Source organism: Bufo gargarizans, chromosome 10, assembly GCF_014858855.1.
Source record: "Bufo gargarizans isolate SCDJY-AF-19 chromosome 10, ASM1485885v1, whole genome shotgun sequence".
NCBI lineage: Eukaryota > Metazoa > Chordata > Amphibia > Anura > Bufonidae > Bufo > Bufo gargarizans.
Window position 1 is genome coordinate 9,371,167 of NC_058089.1, and position 20,606 is coordinate 9,391,772.

At 43.7% G+C, this 20,606-nt stretch overlaps 1 protein-coding gene across 1 annotated transcript in view; it reads right to left on the bottom strand.

The window, feature by feature from the left end:
* Positions 1–20,606, bottom strand: part of LOC122920743 (receptor-type tyrosine-protein phosphatase beta-like) — a 117,131-nt gene that overhangs the window by 72,114 nt on the left and 24,411 nt on the right. Inside the window, exons 6-14 of the mRNA XM_044270457.1 lie at positions 19,085–19,360; positions 17,376–17,630; positions 16,976–17,245; positions 10,743–11,021; positions 10,005–10,259; positions 9,607–9,876; positions 2,089–2,364; positions 1,335–1,589; positions 935–1,204 (exon numbers count right to left, since the gene is read on the bottom strand). Of these exons, the coding sequence (XP_044126392.1) occupies positions 935–1,204; positions 1,335–1,589; positions 2,089–2,364; positions 9,607–9,876; positions 10,005–10,259; positions 10,743–11,021; positions 16,976–17,245; positions 17,376–17,630; positions 19,085–19,360 (2,406 nt within the window). The remainder of the gene's footprint in view (positions 1–934; positions 1,205–1,334; positions 1,590–2,088; positions 2,365–9,606; positions 9,877–10,004; positions 10,260–10,742; positions 11,022–16,975; positions 17,246–17,375; positions 17,631–19,084; positions 19,361–20,606) is intronic.

A 20,606-nucleotide genomic window follows, 5' to 3' on the forward strand; every position in this document is an offset into this window, starting at 1 on the left:
CTGTCTAAGGCCTCATGCACACGACCGTTGTTTTATTCCGTGTCCGTTCTTCCCTTTTTCGTGATTTTCTGCGGACCCATTGACTTTCAATGGGTCAGTTGAAAACTCGGCTAATGCACCGTTTGTCATCCGCGTCCATGATCCGTGGTTCCAGTCCATCAAAAAAATATAACCTGTCCTATTATTTTCGCAGAACACGGTTTGCGGCCCCATTCAAGTCAATCGGACTGCAAAAAAACGTGGAGCCACACAAGATTGTTGTCCGCGTCCGTTTTTTTCCTATTGTTTGCATGGCAAACCTGACTTAGACTTTTTTTTTTACTTTCCTTTATGTCTGGTGGTCCTCCAAAAATAAAGGAAGACACACGGAAACAAAAACGGAAACGGATCACGGAACAACGGAACCCCATGTTGCAGAACCGAACACAACAACGGTTGTGTGCGTGAGGCCTTATACTCACACTCCGAGTCCGGAGCGTGACAATCGCTCGTACGAAACCAGCCTTATCTGCTCATATCTCTGGTTTGGTAGCAGCTAGAGATATGGGCTTTGTATTGTTTGAAAGCTGGCATTCCAAGAGTTGGACCACACCTAATTTGAAATTGATGGCCTATCTTGAAGACAGGTCATCAATATCAGAATCCTGCATGGGACATTGGTTTCTGGCTGCCGGTCAGAAGCTAGGTGAGTAAGGCGATGCCTGTGGCCGTCCCAAATAATGAAAGGCCACCGTGACAATATTCTTTAAGTAATAAAGTTCAAGAAAAGGTTCCAACATGTCTTACTAAAGGACCTTTACTTTTTGTGTAATTTCTGCTATAATCCTATCCTCTCCCCTTTCTTTTCGATTACTCTGCTCCATCTCCATTTACTCTATTTCTCACATCATGTCACATTTTAAGAACCGTTGCAAACAGTCATGAGAGAACCTACTTGTATAGACAGATGTGCTGACAGGAGAACTCGGATACCCCCGGACTCCGACTGTGACCACAGTAATGCTGTAATTAGTCCCTGAGGTCAGGTTCTGAAGGGTGACATTTGCTGCGTTGCTGGTCACAGTTATGTTAGTTGATGGGAACATCCCATAGCGAATATTATATGACTTAGTCACACCGTTCATATTTACTGGCTCTGTCCAAGATAACGTCAGATTCTTAGTTCCGATGCTGATAAAGGATAACTTTCCAGGTTGGGTTGGATCTGCACAAACAACAACAATACAGACAGGTGAGAACATATACAGCACATGACGTTTACGGGAAAAGTGACAGTAACAGAGGTGAAGGATGATGAAAAGAGTCACCATTGAGCAGATCCTGATGATACTCACATGTGGCCTCTGTCACTGGAGCAGACGTCTGGCTGCAGCTCCCACTGACTGTCTGTACGGTGACTGTATATTCTCTGCCGGGCAGTAATCCTGTGAAATTCACTTGTGTAGTACTAGTTGCTATTGTCTTATTCACGGCTCCTGTTAGACTGACGGTATAATTATCCACTTTGCCTGCTGGTTTTGTCCATGTGGCTCCAAGAAAATCAACCGACTTGTAATTGGTCAGTGAGAGGCTGGAAACTTGTCCAGGAACTGAGAATATCACAAATCATAGACTGGTTAGTTATGCAACACTTCAAGGGGTTATCCAAGTATTTAGAATTGACAACCTATTCGTGTCTGCGGTGCCAGTGTCACTTTATGGTTGGGGCTACAGTGTGACATGATTTGTATGACACAAAGATCACGTCATCGCATTGCAAATTAAATCTAATGATTGTCAGTGGGGTCACCATGCAACACTGTGATGTGACCGTTGCACAGAATGCCACACAGTTGGATTTTTGGTTGCAGGTTGGAGATCGCGTGTGACTTTGCCCTCATAGACCACAATGCAACTGTGACCGGCCTAAGACCTGCCTGTCTTTTTACTGCCCAATCACTTTTCTGAGACTTACTATACTGCTTAACAACCTAAGCTTAAAGGGAAATGGAACTTGACAGGATATAAATGTCTCTGCCATGTTTTTTTTAAAGAAAAAATAAAGAAAAGTTTTCATGAAATGGCATACTCTGAACACATTGGTATTACCTGTGCAGGTAGTTAGTGACACCGGGTCTGATTCAGTGATGTCATCGGCAGCTCTTGTATACACCATGAATGTATAGGTTTCTCCTGCCGTCAGATTCATTATTGTCGCTGATTCACTTCTCACTATTGTATAATTTATCATTACTGATGATGAGGTGAGATTGGTCTGGACTCTGTAGCTGTAAGACGTCTGATACTCATCAGGTTTACTCCACGTCAGAGACACAGAAGACGAGGTCACGTTACTGATCTGCGGAGAATTTACCGACATCGGTTCTGAAATAAAGAAAGTACAAATATGCAGTGTCGATACAGAATGAGGGTAAAACTTGCAGGGGCACATTTACTAAGACCGGCTAGTCTTAGTTTTTTCCTCTGTGCTGTAGTTGTGCGCCAAGTCATAAATTAGGCGCATCTTTGGCAGTCCGTCTTCCTGAAGTAAAAACTATGACAGCTAGTTTTTAGCTAACATTTCCGCCTGTTTTCATGGTGAAATGTAAATAAATTTGCACACCTGCCCACCCCCTATTATGTCCAACTGGCATAAACTGCGCAAAATAGGCCACATGACAAAATATTGTTGCATGGCTGGACAGAAAAGGGGACTTGCAACACTTTTTACATCTAACAGTTCATTCACACGTCCGTAGAGTTCTGCGGATCCGCAACACACCCGGCCGGCCCCCCTATAGAAATGCCTATTCTTGTCCGCAAATGCGGACAAGAATAGGACATGTTCTATTTTTTTCCAAAGCCGCTGACCGGAAGATTGGGGGCACGCTCCAGAAATGCGGATGCGGACAGCACACTGTGTGCTGTCCACATCCATTCCTGCCCCATAGAGAATGAATGGGTTTGTACCCGTTCCACAATTTGCGGAACAGATGCTGACCTATTCTACGGACGTGTGAATGGACCCTAAAAGTGTTGCAAGTCCATTAGTAAAAGTGCCCTGCAGTGTTGTGTAATACAGTAGGTAACCACTGCTCAAAACCTGAAAATTCAGAGTTGTAATTAGAGCCTGGAGACCAAACTGCAGCCACATCACTTAGGGAGACTATGGACTATTTTACACAGGCAAGTTGAACATACAGGTTCATAGGTGTGCTAAACAAATTCAGTGTTTTTTATGTGTCTATTCATAAGGGCACATAAAATACATCTGTGTTTTAAAGAAGCAGCATGCACTACTTTAATCTATTTTGGGGATAGAAAACGCTCATTAAAGTTTTTGGTGGGTGTTCAAAATATACAGGTCCTTCTCAAAAAATTAGCATATTGTGATAAAGTTCATTATTTTCTGTAATGTACTGATAAACATTAGACTTTCATATATTTTAGATTCATTACACACCAACTGAAGTAGTTCAAGCCTTTTATTGTTTTAATATTGATGATTTTGGCATACAGCTCATAAAAACCCAAATTTCCTATCTCAAAAAATTAGCATATTTCATCCGACCAATAAAAGAAAAGTGTTTTTAATACAAAAAAAGTCAACCTTCAAATAATTATGTTCAGTTATGCACTCAATACTTGGTCGGGAATCCTTTTGCAGAAATGACTGCTTCAATGCAGCGTGGCATGGAGGCAATCAGCCTGTGGCACTGCTGAGGTGTTATGGAGGCCCAGGATGCTTCGATAGCGGCCTTAAGCTCATCCAGAGTGTTGGGTCTTGCGTCTCTCAACTTTCTCTTCCCAATATCCCACAGATTCTCTATGGGGTTCAGGTCAGGAGAGTTGGCAGGCCAACTGAGCACAGTAATACCATGGTCAGTAAACCATTTACCAGTGGTTTTGGCACTGTGAGCAGGTGCCAGGTCGTGCTGAAAAATGAAATCTTCATCTCCATAAAGCTTTTCAGCAGATGGAAGCATGAAGTGCTCCAAAATCTCCTGATAGCTAGCTGCATTGACCCTGCCCTTGATAAAACACAGTGGACCAACACCAGCAGCTGACATGGCACCCCAGACCATCACTGACTGTGGGTACTTGACGCTGGACTTCAGGCATTTTGGCATTTCCCTCTCCCCAGTCTTCCTCCAGACTCTGGCACCTTGCTTTCCGAATGACATGCAAAATTTGCTTTCATCCGAAAAAAGTACTTTGGACCACTGAGCAACAGTCCAGTGCTGCTTCTCTGTAGCCCAGGTCAGGCGCTTCTGCCGCTGTTTCTGGTTCAAAAGTGGCTTGACCTGGGGAATGCGGCACCTGTAGCCCATTTCCTGCACACGCCTGTACACGGTGGCTCTGGATGTTTCTACTCCAGACTCAGTCCACTGCTTCCGCAGGTCCCCCAAGGTCTGGAATCGGTCCTTCTCCACAATCTTCCTCAGAGTCCGGTCACCTCTTCTCGTTGTGCAGCGTTTTCTGCCACACTTTTTCCTTCCCACAGACTTCCCACTGAGGTGCCTTGATACAGCACTCTGGGAACAGCCTATTCGTTCAGAAATTTCTTTCTGTGTCTTACCCTCTTGCTTGAGGGTGTCAATGATGGCCTTCTGGACAGCAGTCAGGTCGGCAGTCTTACCCATGATTGCGGTTTTGAGTAATGAACCAGGCTGGGAGTTTTTAAAAGCCTCAGGAATCTTTTGCAGGTGTTTAGAGTTAATTAGTTGATTCAGATGATTAGGTTAATAGCTCGTTTAGAGAACCTTTTCATGATATGCTAATATTTTTGAGATAGGAATTTTGGGTTTTCATGAGCTGTATGCCAAAATCATCAATATTAAAACAATAAAAGGCTTGAACTACTTCAGTTGGTGTGTAATGAATCTAAAATATATGAAAGTCTAATGTTTATCAGTACATTACAGAAAATAATGAACTTTATCACAATATGCTAATTTTTTGAGAAGGACCTGTAGATGCAGCCCTATATTATCTGTATGATATCAATATCACATCTGCAAGTCAGCCATATTGCTTCGATATTCCTTCTTATCTAATTGTATTTCCTTTTTAAAAGACAGTGTTCAGGTCTACAAGGCCTTGTTCACATCTATGTCAGGACCTCCATCCCAGATTCCATGAAAAGGGGAAAAGCCTTGCATGGGGGACTTATTTCTCTGCTGAAAAAGCAGACTCCTGAACGGAAACTGAACTGACCCCATTATAGTCAATGGAATTTGTTTGGTTCCATTAAGGTGAGTTATGTGCAAAATCCTGAGGATAGGTCATCAATGTAAATCCTGGCAAATCCCTTCAGGACCCTGCCATTTTTCACCTTAAGGACCAGGTAATTTGGCAAATCTGACGTGTCACTTTATGTTGTGATAACTTTAAAACGCTTTTACTTATCCAGGCCATTCTAACATTATTTTCTTGTCACACATTGTATTTCATGACAGTGGTAAATTTGAGTCAAAATGTTTCATTTTTATTTATAAAAAAATACTAAATTTTACCAAAATTTTGAAAAATTCAGAATTTCCTAAATTTCTATTTCTCTGCTTTTAAAACAGATAGTGATAACTCCTAAAATAGTTATTACTTTACATTTCCCATATGTCTACTTCATGTTTGGATCATTTGGTAAATTACAATTTTTTTTGGGGGGACGACGACGTTAGAAGGCTTAGAAATTTAGAAGCAAATCTTGAAAATCTGAAAATTTCCAAAACACACTTTTGAAGAAACAGTTCAGGTCTGAAGTCACTTTGTGAGGCTTACATAATAGAAACCACGGATAAATGGCTCCATTTTAGAACCTACACCCCTCAAGGTATTCAAAACCGTTTTTACAAACTTTCGCAATCCTTTAGGTGTTTCACAAAAATTTAAGGAAAATGTAGATGAAATTTTATAATTTCACTTTTTGGGCAGATTTTCTATTTGAATCCATTTTTTCCAGTAGCAAAGGAAGGGTTAACAGCCAAATAAAACTCAATATTTATGGCCCTGATTCTGTAGTTTACAGAAACACACCATATGTGGTCGTAAACTGCTGTATGGGCACACGGCAGGGTGCAAAAGGAAAGGAACGCCATATGGTTTTTGGAGGGCAGATTTCACTGGGATAATTTTAAGTTGCCATGTCACATTTGAAGACCCCCTCATGCACCCCTAGAGTAGAAACTCCAAAAAGTGACCCAATTTTGGAAAATAAACCTCAAGGTATTCAAAACTGATTTTACAAACTTTGGTAACCCTTTAGGTGTTCCACAAGAATTAAAGGAAAATGTAGATGAAATTTCAGAATTTCACTTTTTTGGCAGATTTTCTATTTTAATAAAGAAAATTGCAGTAACAAAGCAGGGTTATCAGCCAAACAAAACTCAATATTTATTACCCTGATTCTGTAGTTTACAGAAACACCCCCATATATGGTCGTAAACTGCTGTACGGGCACACTGCAGGGCGCAGAAGGAAAGAAACGCCATATGGTGTTTGGAAGGCAGATTTCACTGGGATAATTTTAAGTTGCCATGTCACATTTGAAGACCCCCTGATGCACCTCTAGAGTAGAAACTCCTCAAAAATGACCCCATTTTGGAAACTATGGGATAAGGTGGCAGTTTTGTTGGTACTTTTTTAGGGTACATATGATTTTTGGTTGCTCTATATTACACTTTTTGTAAGGTAGGGTAACCAAAAAATAGCTGTTTTGGCACAGTTTTAATTTTTTGTTATTTACAATGTTCATCTCAAAGGTTGGATTATGTGCTATTTTTATAGAGCAGGTTGTTATGGACGCGACGATACCAAATATGACTGCCTTATGTAGGGGCTAATTTTTTTTCAGTATGAGATGACTGTTTGGTACTATTTTACGGTGCATTTGACTTTTTGATCGCTTGGTATTACACTTTTTGTGATGTTAGGGTACTAACAGTGTTTTTCTTTTCCAGCATAGAGTTCCATCACAGGGGCTCTATACCGGAAAAGAACTGATCAGGCATATCCCCATGCATTCTGAATGGCCACAAAATTTCTAAAGGCCTCCCGAGTCCATCAGTTTATATGGCAGTAGTTGGTGGGCAAGCAGTTCCGACAAGCCAGTTGTCAGCCATTGGACACAAGGTTTATCTGGCGTCATCAACTTTTTAGATTCGAACATTTGGGCCACGGAAGCCTGCCTTTTGCCAGATGAACGCGACGACTGCATGGTGGAAGGTGGAATGGAGGACAAATGGGAGGAGAGAGGAGAAGGAGAAGAGGCAGGATGGGGAGCGCCGGGAGTGTGGCTTTGTGGGTTCTGATGGTGTTGCTAAAACTGGGCACGGTGATGGGAGGCCAGGTGCCTTCTTAAGGCTGTCGTCCCTAGGTGAGTGTTGGGCTTTCCGCGACTTGTGCATTGACAGCACAGGATGCAGATGGCAACACTATTGCCAGCAGCTGGCACGTTAAAAAAAGCCCATACTGCGGAGCCATGTTCCGGCATCCTGGGAGCACCAGATGTGACCGTGCATGGTGGATGGCTCGCTCAAGATACATTAGCAGTCTGCTTTTTGCCTCCTGTGCACTGCAAGTTCTTCCTGCTTCTCCTCCTTCTCCTCCCTCTCTGCTGCTCTGTCTCTCCCTCTTAACACCCCTCCTCTTCCTTTCTTGTGGACACCCACGTGACATCCATCAACACGTCATTATCGTCGTTGAGTAGGCAGCAACAGGGGGGACCTCCATCCTTGGGCTGATCTGGTTACTGTCGTCAGACCGCTGGGTGGCGGCCATTGCTACCTCCTCTTCCTGATCTGATGTCTGGGAATGGATGGGAAAAAAAATCCTCTCACTCGAGTGGAGGGGCTATGGTGGTGGTGGTGTCTTTGGGGGTGCACACAGCAGAGAGTGAGGAGGGTGCAGAAGTGGAAGGCTGAGTGAGCGACTTAACCAACTCTGGTGTGTCCTTTGACGTAATCGCATGCACCTTCTCCAACTTCCCACTTAGGCTTCGGCCTAGTGCACCTGCCCGACCCCTACCACCCCTGCAGAATGGCCTGCTTCTTCCTCTGCCTGTCATTTTCAAAATGACCCTGTGACAAAGTCCCTATAGAAGAGCAGTATTTGTGGAAGCAGGTAAATCGCAGGCCTCAATCAATATTTGGTGAAAGCTGGTATATCAATCTCCTCTATCAGTATTTTGTGTAACCAGGTATATAGAACCCCTTAATGAGTATTTGCTGGAATCCGGTATATCAAATCCCTTAATATTTGGTGGAAGCCGGTGTATCTGTGTTAGAAAGTATATTATAAGTATATCACACCATTCAGTATGTCACCCCAATCGATAGCACACCTATACCAGTCCTTAAAAGGACTTTTATGGTCCTATTAGCTAGAATTTGGTGTCCCTAACAGTCTGTCCCTGCTCCACACAGCAACCTCTCCCTACACTGGCAAAACACGGAATGTAAAATGGCTGCCAGATAAGGTTTATTTATAGGGTAGGGGGTGTGTCCATGTGCTGAAACGTCTCAATTGGTTGTCCTGTGCCACGTGATGGATGTGTCGTGGGTCAAAGTTCTGCACAATGCAAAAGAATATGGCAGCGAAACGACCGCCGGGCGAACCACAAGGCCATCTCGACTCATGGGACACAATTGAATTTGAACCCTTTATTGACAATTCAGTTTAGCCTTAAGGACCAGTAACATGTTCTCTCTTTGTGTTCTAGTAGTCGTCATTTTTTCCTTTTCCTTCTAATTTTTCACAAAATGAAAATGCCACGTTTCTCTATATTTTTTACAATTTTTCCTGTCTTCCTGCAGGCTGTCAGCTCTGCAACTGCTCCTCCTCCTCCAGACTCAAGGGAATGGGGGGTGGCCTGCTTTAGGCTAGTTCCACACGAATGAGTGTCACGCTCCGGACTCGCAGCGTGAGTTTCAGAGAGCTCCCGTACTAAACTTCCAGCACTGCCGGGGTCGCATAGCATTATATTGATTTATGATGCTATGTAACCCTTAGAGGTCTGGAATGTATTGGATAACATTGACATAATGCGGTCACTGTTATCCAATACATACAAGAACTGTAAGGGCTACATAGCATCATAAATCAATATAATGCTATGTGACCCCGTCAGTGCTGGAAGTTCAGGACGGGAGCTGTCTAATACTCACACTCAGAGTCCGGAACGTGACAATCGCTCGTATGAAACCAGCTTTATCTGCTCATATCTCTGGTTTGGTAGCAGCTAGAGATATGGGCTTTGTATGGTTTGAAAGCTAACATTCCAAGAGTTGGACCACACCTGATTTGAAATTGATGGCCTATCTTGAAGACAGGTCATCAATATCAGAATCCCGCATGGGACATTGGTGTCTGGCTGCCGGTCAGAAGCTAGATGAGTAAGGCGATGTCTGTGGCCGTCCCAAATAATGAAGGTCCACTGTGACAATATTCTTTAAGTAATAAAGTTCAAAATAAGGTTCCAACATGTCTTATTAAAGGACCTCTACTTTTTGTGTAAATTCTGCTATAATCCTATCCTCTCCCCTTTCTTTTCGATTACTCTGCTCCATCTCCATTTACTCTATTTCTCACATCATGTCACATTTTAAGAACAGTGATGAGAGAACCTACTTGTATAGACAGATGTGCTGACAGGAGAACTCGGATACCCCCGGACTCCGACTGTGACCACAGTAATGCTGTAATTAGTCCCTGAGGTCAGCTTCTGAAGGATGACATTTGTTGCGTTGCTGGTCACAGTTACGTTAGTTGATGGGAACATCCCATAGCGAATAGTATATGACTTAGTCACACCGGACATATTTACTGGCTCTGTCCAAGATAACGTCAGATTCTTAGTTTCGATGCTGATAAGGGATAACTTTCCAGGTTGGGTTGGATCTGCACAAACAACAACAATACAGACAGGTGAGAACATATACAGCACATGACGTATACGGGAAAAGTGACAGTAACAGAGGTGAAGGATGATGAAAAGACACCATTGAGCAGATCCTGATGATACTCACATGTGGCCTCTGTCACTGGAGCAGACATCTGGCTGCAGCTCCCACTGCCTGTCTGTACAGTGACTGTATATTCTCTTCCGGGCAGTAATCCTGTGACATTCACTTGTGTAGTACTAGTTGGTATTATCTTATTCACGGCTCCTGTTAGACTGACGGTATAATTATCCACTTTGCCTGCTGGTTTTGTCCATGTGGCTCCGAGAAAATCAACCGACTTGGAATTGGTCAGTGAGAGGCTGGAAACTTGTCCAGGAACTGAGAATATCACAAATCACAGACTGGTTAGTTATGCAACATTTCAATGGGTTATCCAAGTATTTAGAATTGACAACCTATTCGTGTCTGCGGTGCCAGTGTCACTTTATGGCTGGGGCTACAGTGTGAAATGATTTGTATGACACAAAGATCACGTCATCGCATTGCAAATCAAATCTAATGATTGTCAGTGGGGTCACCATGCGACACTGTGATGTGACCGTTGCACAGAATGCCACACAGTTGGATTTTTGGTTGCAGGTTGGAGATCGCGTGTGACTTTGCCCTCATAGACCACAATGCAACTGTGACCGGCCTAAGACCTGCCTGTCTTTTTACTGCCAAATCACTTTTCTGAGACTTGCTATACTGCTTAACAACCTTAGTTTAAAGGGAAATGGAACGTGGCAGGATTTAAATGTCAAAATAAAAAATAAACAACACTTTTTATGAAATGGCATACTCTGAACACATTGGTATTACCTATGCAGATAGTTAGTGACACCGGGTCTGATTCAGTGATGTCATCGGCAGCTCTCGTATACACCGTGAATGTATAGGTTTCTCCGGGGATCAGATTCATTGTTATTGTCGCTGATTCACTTCTCACTATTGTATTATTTATCATTACTGATGATGAGGTGAGATTGGTCTGGACTCTGTAGCTGTAAGACGTCTGATACTCATCAGGTTTACTCCACGTCAGAGACACAGAAGACGAGGTCACATCACTGAACTGCAGAGAATTTGCCGTCATCGGTTCTGAAATAAAGAAAGTACAAACATTCAGTGTCGATACAGAATGAGAGTAAAACTTGCAGGGGCACATTTTCTAAAGAACGGCTAGTCTTAGTTTTTCCCTCTGTGCTGCCATAAGATCCATCTAATTTATGACGTGGTGTGAGGCAAGTCATAAATTAGGCGCATCTGTGGCAGTCAGTATGCCTGGAGTAAAAAGTACGCCAGCCAGTTTTTAGTTAACACTTGCGCCTGTTTCCAGGTGCAAATGTAAGTAAATTTGCCGGGGATTGGAGTCCCAGCCCTGGCATGGCCCCAGGCACACACCTGCCCAGCCCCTATTATGCTCAACTGGCATAAACTGTGCAAAACGGACCACATGACAAAATGTTGTTGCATGGCTGGACAGTAAAGGGGACTTAGACATCTGCATGTCAGCCATATTGCTTCCATATTTCAAAGGGCCTGTGTTATCGAATTGCATTTCCTTTTTAACCACTACATTACCGCCGTACGCAGGATTGCGTCTTTGCGGCGGCCCTGTTATTCCGAGTAGACGCGCCGGGGCGTCATCTCGCGAGATGCGAGATTTCAGTTAAAGCCGGCCCGCGCATGCGTATCTCGGGCCGGCAAAAGTTAAGACAAGTTCGTCATCAGCCTGCCAGCCAATGATCGTCGCTGGCAGGCTGATGATTTTCAAAAAAAAATAGTGAGAAGCCATCTAACACATTATATTTATAAATATAATGTGTTAAATGGCTGCTGTGCTCCTCTGCTGGTTCTTTCCGTTGGTTGGTTCCTGTCAATCACCTAGTGAAAGGGAAAAAAGTGATCGGTGTAAACTGTCACTTTTTTTTTTTCCACTGGTATTGACTGTTAGGTTTTAGGATAGTTTAGGCCCCTTGGTTAGGCAGTTAGCGCCCAGCCCACCGCACCGCAGTCACTGATTCGCTGATTAGCGTATCGCTAATCAGCATTTGTACTTTTAGGCCTCTTTCACACGGGCGAGTTTTCCGCGAGGGTGCGATGTGTGAGTTGAACACATTGCACCCGCACTGAATACCGACCCATTCATTTCTATGGGGCTGTTCACATGAGCGGTGATTTTTACGCATCACTTATGCGTTGCGTGAAAATCGCAGCATGCTCCTCTTTGTGCGTTGCGGTGCGATAATCCACGCAACGCAGGCCCCATAGAAGTGAATGGGGTTGCGTGAAATTCGTAAGCATCCGCAAGCAAGTGCGGATGCGGTGCGATTTTCACGCACTGTTGCTAGGATACGATCGGGATGGAGACCCGATCATTATTATTTTCCCTTATAACTTGGTTATAAGGGAAAATAATAGCATTCTGAATACAGAATGCATAGTCAAATAGCACTGGAGGGGTTAAATTTTTTTTTTTTACAATTATTTAACTCGCCATAGTCCACTTGTTCGCGTAGCCTGGCATCTCCTGTACAGGACCTGGGGTGAGCATTAATTACATGACCAGGACCTGTGATGACGTCACTCCGGTCATCACATGTTCCATCACATGATCTTTTACCATGGTGATGGATCATGTGATGATCCATCACCCCAGGTCCTGTACAGCAAAGGAGACAGAAGGAGATGCCGGGCTACGTGAACAAGTGGACTAAGGTGAGTTAAATAATTTTAATTTATTTTTTAACCCCTCCAGCGCTATTTTACTATGCATTCTGTATTAAGAATGCTATTATTTTCCCTTATAACCATGTTATAAGGGAAAATAATACAATCTACAGAACACCGAACATGGGTACCAAACATGCGCGATTTTTCTAACGCGAGTGCAAAACGCATGACAATGTTTTGCACTTGCGCGGAAAAATCGCGCATTTTTCCGCAACACACCCGCCTTTTTATCCGGGCCAAAAATATGACGTCCGTGTGAAAGAGGCCTAATAGTATCTGTAAATGATCAGAACTGATCACAGTCAGGTCTATAATAGTATTAGTCTCACCTTAGTTCGCCCTCCACCCAAAACGCAGTGTTTGCCCGATCAGGCCTGATCGGTTGCCCACGCGTGCGTTCACCCACACCCGCCCCGCCGCAGTGACAAAAAATATATAATTTTTTTATTACTGCACAATCACTTTACAAGCACTGCGGCGATAAAAAAATCAGTTTTGATATTTTTTATCAATCGCTGCAGCCTCCGGTACTTCGCTGGCCTCCCATTTGTAAGACAGGCTTGCTTTTTTTCTTAGGTAGTCTCAGGGAATACCCCCTAAATTTAGTTGACCAAATGGCAAACAAGGGGTATTCTTCTGACGAGGCCTACAGGCTTCTGACCCAGTCGGATGAGGAATGGGAACCCTCATCTGACGAATCCAGCGGGTCAGAATATGAACCTGTAGAAAGCAGTGGCAGTCTGACCCAAAGTTCGGACGAGGAGGTTGAGGTTTCTCATACCACCAGGCGTACCCGGCCCCGTGTTGCTAGACCACAGGTTACGCAGGATCCGCTTCAAGGGCAGCAGAGTGTGGCTGGCGCTGTCGGATTACGCGGTGAGGCATACACCAGCAGCGCAGCCCATCCTGGACCTAGTACCAGCACTGCCGTACAACATGGTGAAGTGGCGAGCACCAGAAGGGCAGTTGAAGCTGGTACGGTGGCACGTGCATTAGTTCTCCCGTCGCAGCCACCGCACAGACAGGCCCGTAGAGCCCCTAGTGTCCCTGAGGTGCTGGCAAACCCTGATTGGCAGCCCCCAACTTCAGCCGCACCAATAGTTCCCCCTTTCACCGCCCAGTCTGGAGTTCGGGTTGAGACAGCTCAGATCGGTTCGGCACTGTTTTTTTTTTTTAGCTGTTCTTGACAGCGGAGCTCGTGGACTTAGTTGTGGCAGAAACAAACCGATATGCCACTGAATTTATAGCCGCCAACCCGGGAAGCTATTATGCCCAGTCTTTCCCGTCCAAGTTTCCGAATGTAAAATTTTTCTGGGCCTTCTCCTCAACATGGGCTTAACAAAAAAGCATGAATTGCGGTCATATTGGTCCACGAACCCAATTCATCACATGCCCATGTTCTCTGCTGCCATGTCCAGGACACTATTTGAGACCATCCTGCGTTTCCTGCACTTTAGCGACAACAGCACCTCTCGTCCCAGAGGCCACCCAGCTTTTGACCGGCTCCACAAAATTCGGCCCCTGATAGACCACTTCAACACCAAATTTGCAGATTTGTATACCCCTGAGCAAAACATCTGCGTAGACGAGTCCCTTATACATTTTACCGGGCGCCTTGGCTTCAAACAATACATCCCAAGCAAGCGCGCCCGGTATGGGGTCAAATTGTATAAGCTCTGTGAAAGGGCCACAGGCTATACCCACAAATTTCGGATCTATTAGGGTAAAGATCAGACCCTGGAGCCGGTCGGTTGCACTGACTACCTGGGGAGCAGTGGGATGACAGTCTGGGACTTGGTGTCACCCTTATTTGGCAAGGGGTACCATCTTTATGTGGACAATTTCTACACAAGTGTGCCCCTCTTCAGGCATTTGTTCCTAGAACAGATTGGCTGCTGTGGCACCGCGCGACCTAGTCGCCGAGCTTCCCCCAACGGCTCGTTAGCGCCCGTCTTGCAAGGGTGGAGAGGGCTGCCTTATGTAACCAAGAACTGCTTGCGGTGAAATGTAGAGACAAGCGCGACGTTTACATGCTCTCCTCCATTCACGCAGACATGACAATCCAAATTGAACGAGCAACCAGTGTCATTGAAAAGCCCCTCTGTGTCCACGACTATAATTCGCTCATTGGAGGGGTGGACTTCAATGATCAGATGTTGGCTCCTTATCTCCTTTCCCGCAGGACCAGACGCTGGTATAAGAAGGTGTCTGTATATTTAATTCAATTGGCTGTATATAATAGTTTTGTTCTCTACAGTAAGGTTGGGAGAACAGGATCCTTCCTCAAATTTCAGGAAGAGATCATCGAGAACCTCCCGTATCCAGGAGGTTCCGTGGCCCCATCCACCAGTGTAGTGAGCAGTCTACACGAGCGACATTTCCCCAGTGTCGTTGCTGGTACCTCAAACCGACCGCCACCCCGAAAAAAATGTCTGTAGCAGGAGTGGAATAAGGCGTGACGCCCGCTATTTCTGTCCTGACTGCCCTGACCACCCTGCCCTATGCTTAGGGGAGTGTTTCCGGAAGTACCACACACAGGTACACCTAGCATAGGGATCACATCTCACAGGACAGGCACACAGGGCTATTAGAGCCCTTTTACTCACAGCTGTTGCAAACCTCTCATTTCACCTTGGACAAAGTGCATAATGTACCTCGCCACATCTTTGGGCGATTTGCGCTTTGCACATTGTCCCATGGGGAAGGAGAGATTTGTCCATAAAGGTAAAAAATAAATAAAAAAAATCACCGGTAAGCAAAAAAGTTTACGTTCTGTTCAAAAAGTTAAATAAAGTTTATATATTCCGTTCAAATGTTATTATAAAGTTAATAAATTTATTGCGTTGCGGCCTGGTTTTTTCTTTTTCTTTTTTTTTTTTGCCTTCTAGGTGGACCAACCGATCAACCAGCTGCAGCACTGATGTGCATTCTGATAGAAGCATTGTGCTGCTGTCAGATTACACAAAAGTCGGTGTATGCGGCGCTGCAAGACAAGATTTCTCCTCTGCAGTAAAAGATAGGTTTGCTGAGGCTTATGAGCTGAGGGGGCGGTGGTGTTCATTGCCCAACTTCTCCTGAGTACGGCGATACCACATGTGTGACACTTTTTTGCAGCCTAGGTGGGCAAAGGGGCCCACATTCCAAAGAGCACCTTTAGGATTTCACAGGGCATTTTTTACACATTTTGATTTCAAACTACTTCTCACACCTTAGCGCCCCTAAAATGCCAGGGCAGTATAACTACCCCACAAGTGACCCCATTTTGGAAAGAAGACACCCCAAGGTATTTCGTGATGGGCATAGTAAGTTCATGGAAGTTTTTATTTTTTGTCACAAGTTAGTGGAATATGAGACTTTGTAAGGAAAAAAAATAAAACATTTTAATCATCATTTTCCGCTAACTTGTGACAAAAAATAAAAAGTTCGATGAACTCACTATGCCAATCAGCGAATACCTTAGGGTGTCTACTTTCCGAAATGGGGTCATTTGTGGGGTTTTTCTACTGTCTGGCCATTGTAGAACCTCAGGAAACATGACAGGTGCTCAGAAAGTCAGAGTTGCTTCAAAAAGCAGAAATTCACATTTTTGTACCATAGTTTGTAAACGCTATAACTTTTACCCAAACCATTTTTTTTTTACCCAAACATTTTATTTTATCAAAGACATGTAGAACAATAAATTTAGAGAAAAATGTAAATAGAAATGTAGTTTTATTTGAAAAATTTTACAACTGAAACTGAAAAATGTCATTTTTTGGCAAAAAAAAAATCTGTAAATTTCGATTAATAACAAAAAAAAGTAAAAATGTCAGCAGCAATGAAATACCACCAAATGAAAGCTCTATTAGTGAGAAGAAAAGGAGGTAAAATTCAAATTTAAAGTTGCATGACCGAGCAATAAACCGCGAAAGTATTGTAGTGCAGAAGTGTAAAAAGTGGTCTGGTCATTAAGGGTGTTTAAGCTAGGGGAGCTGAGCTGGTTAAAAGACAGTGTTCTCCATCCCAGATTCAATGAAAAAGGGGAAAAGCCTTGCATGGGGGACTTATTTCTCTGCTGAAAAAGCAGACTCCTGAACGGAAACTGAACTGACCCCATTATAGTCAATGGAATTTGTTTGGTTCCATTCAGGTGAGTTATATGCAAAATCCTGAGGATAGGTCATCAATGTAAATCCTGGCAAATCCCGTTCAACTCTTTTAAAATCCTTTCCTCTACCCTTTGCTTTCCATTACTCTGCTCCATCTCAATTTTCTCTGTAGTATTCCTCACGTCATGTCACATTTTATGAAAAGTTGCAAACAGTCATGAGAGAACCTACTTGTATAGACAGATGTGCTGACAGGTGAACTCGGATACCCCCGGACTCCGACTGTGACCACAGTAATGCTGTAATTAGTCCCTGAGGTCAGCTTCTGAAGGGTGACATTTGTTGCGTTGCTGGTCACAGTTATGTTAGTTGATGGGAACATCCCATAGCTTATATTATATGACTTGGCCACACCGGTCATATTTACTGGCTCTGTCCAAGATAAGGTGAGATTCTTAGTTCCGATGCTGATAAAGGATAACTTTCCAGGTTCGGTTGGATCTGCACAAACAACAACAATACAGACAGGTGAGAACATATACAGCACATGACGTATACGGGGAAAGTGACTGTAACAGAGGTGCAGGATGATGAAAAGAGTCACCATTGAGCAGATCCTGATGATACTCACATGTGGCCTCTGTCACTGGAGCAGACGTCTGGCTGCAGCTCCCACTGACTGTCTGTACGGTGACTGTATATTCTCTTCCGGGCAGTAATCCTGTGAAATTCACTTGTGTAGTACTAGCTGGTATTGTCTTATTCACGGCTCCTGTTAGACTGACGGTGTAATTATCCACTTTTCCTGCTGGTTTTGTCCATGTGGCTCCGAGAAGATCAACCGACTTGGAATTGGTCAGTGAGAGGCTGGAAACTTGTCCAGGAACTGAGAATATCACAAATCATAGACTGGTTAAGCCACATTTACAAGGCCTGAAGTTCGGGATGTTTATCTAGAAAGAATGTTCCTACGAACGCTTGTTCCTGATAATCAGCCTTTGTAAAGGTGCACAAATGACCTGATGGACAAGCGTTTAGCTCGTAGGTGCAGACACCTTAATACTCGTTCCTGGGCAGCAGATCTTGCTGTCTAAACAGAACTCTGCTGTCCAGGAACAATGATTTTCTATGGGGTTGAGTGATAGCAGCAAGGGTTGCTTGTCCTCCTACTGTGGAGGTGATTGCTCTATCTAAATGCAGGGCCTCAACCTCCTCTTAACAAGCAGCCAATTGTCTGGAAGAAATCCTTCATTAATAACAAATCGGCTGTTCCTTACAGCATCTAAATGCACCTTTAGTTATGGAACCCTGAAAGGGGTTATCCGAGTATTTAAAATTGTGTTCAGTGCTAGTGTCACCTTATGGCTAGGGCTACACAGTGACATGAGTCACGCAACATGAAGATCACGTTGTCGCATGGCAAATAATTTCTTATAATTGTCAGTGAGGTCACCATGCAACACACTGTGACGTGCAAGTTGCACAAAATCCAACACAGCTGGATTTTTGGTTGCAGGTTTTAAATTGCATGTGACTTTGTCCATCACAGACCACAGTACACACCGTGTGACACTGCCACCTGCCTGTGACTGTTCTGCATTTTGGTTGCATTTTTACAGCCAAATCACTATTCTGAAACTTGCTGTCACACAATACATGTCACAGTTTAGCCCGTTGTGTCATGTCAGCCAGTACAGAGATATACTGTTTAAAGGGGTTCTCCGGGAATTAAGAAAATAAAATCACTGAAAATGTTTAAATATTACTTTTGTTATAAATATTTTTCCAAATACATTGCATTAGTTATAATGGTTCTTTTAATCTAGGTAGCAATAATTCTGGAAAAAAAAATGGCTGCCTCCCAATTAGTACACACAAAACCTGTCCTAATCGTATAATAGGATGAGTTACTTCACAACACTGAGCTAAAGAGCTGCCTCATCCACATCTCTGCTCTGCTTATCAGGGATTATGAGACCTGAGACAGGCAGAGTAGAGAGGAGGATGAGGCAGCTCTGTAGCTCCGTGTTGTGAAGTAACTTGTCCTGCTGTGTGATTAGGACAGGTTTTGTGTCTACTAATAGGACGGCAGACATTTTATTTCTGCTAATGATTGCTCCCAAGGCAAAACGAGCCATTATAACTAATGAAAGGTATTTGGGAATATATTTATAATGAAGTAATATTAAAGTATTTTCATTTTCATACTTCCTGGAGAACCCCTTTGACCTCCATAGTTCAGCTGGGTTAATTATAGAGGCAGATAAGAGGCATGGGCACTTGACAGGATTACATGGGCACTTGACATCACATTACATCAATTGAACACATTGGTATTACCTGTGCAGGTAGATTGTGACACCGGGTCTGATTCAGTGGTGCCATCGGCAGCTCTCGTATACACCATGAATGTATAGGTTTCTCCTGCCGTCAGATTCATTATTGTCGCTGAATCACTTCTCCCTATTGTATCATTTATCATTACTGATGATGAGGTGAGATTGGTCTGGACTCTGTAGCTGTAAGACGTCTGATACTCATCAGGTTTACTCCACGTCAGAGACACAGAAGATGAGGTTGCGTTACTTATTTGCAGAGATTTCACGGACATTGGCTCTAAAATTAGAATTGTGTGAAAAAGTGCAATCATGTTAAATGGAGGCCAGGGCTAAACAACCACGTGTGGGCGTACAAAATAAGATCGCAATTTCACACCGCCAAGTCACAACTAATAACAGTAAATGAGTCTGTGTTGTGCCCTCGATTAAAGTATTAACCATATGGATTGCAGTCGCACAGCCTTCAGAGCAGGGGTGCACCTAGCCTTTCTGCTGCCTGAGGCAAAAATTAAAACCGCACCCAAACCCTTCAGCCCTACTGTTTAGGGATATTGTGATAAGTTGAATATCGAGATATATTCCTATGGCCCTGCCACTGCCCCACTTGTCTAAGGCCCCTTTCACACGAGCGAGTATTCTGCTCGGATGCGATGTGTGAGTTGAACGCATTGCACCCGCACTGAATCCGGACCCATTCATTTCTATGGGGCTGTGCACACGAGCGGCGATTTTCACTCATCACTTGTGCGTTGCGCGAAAATCGCAGCATGTTCTATATTCTGCGTTTTTTTTACGCAATGCAGGCCCCATAGAAGTGAATGGGGCTGCGTGAAAATCGCAAGCTTCAGCAAGCAAGTGCGGATGTGGTGCGATTTTCACGCACGGTTGCTAGGAGACAATCTGGATGGGGACCCGATCTTTATTATTTTCCCTTATAACATGGTTATAAGGGAAAATAATAACAGAATGCATAGTACAATAGGGCTGGTGGGGTTACAAAAAAAAAATAATAAAAAAAAAAAATCTTTAACTCCTTAATCCACTTGTTCGCGCAGCCGGCATCTCTTCTATCTTCTTTTTTGAGGAATAGGACCTTTGATGATTTCACTGCGCTCATCACATGGTCCATCACATGATCTTTTACCATGGTAATGGATCATGTGACGGACCGTGTGATGAGTAGTGATGTCCCGAACTATTCGCCGGCGAATAGTTTCCGGCGAACATATGCGATGTTCGGTCCGCCTCCTATACGTCATCATTAAGCAAACTTTGACCCTGTACCTCACAGTCAGCAGATACTTTCCAGCCAATCAGCAGCAGACCCTCCCTCCCAGACCCTCCCACCGCCTATCAAAAAGCAAGGACAGCATCCATCTTAGATTAATTCTGAAGCTGCAGTGTCACAAAGTTGTAATCGCAATGAGATTAATACAGGTTATATTATTCGCATTGCGATTACAACTTAGAGCTGAGTTCCTAATGGTTATATTGATAGAATATAACAAAGATTGAGAATATAG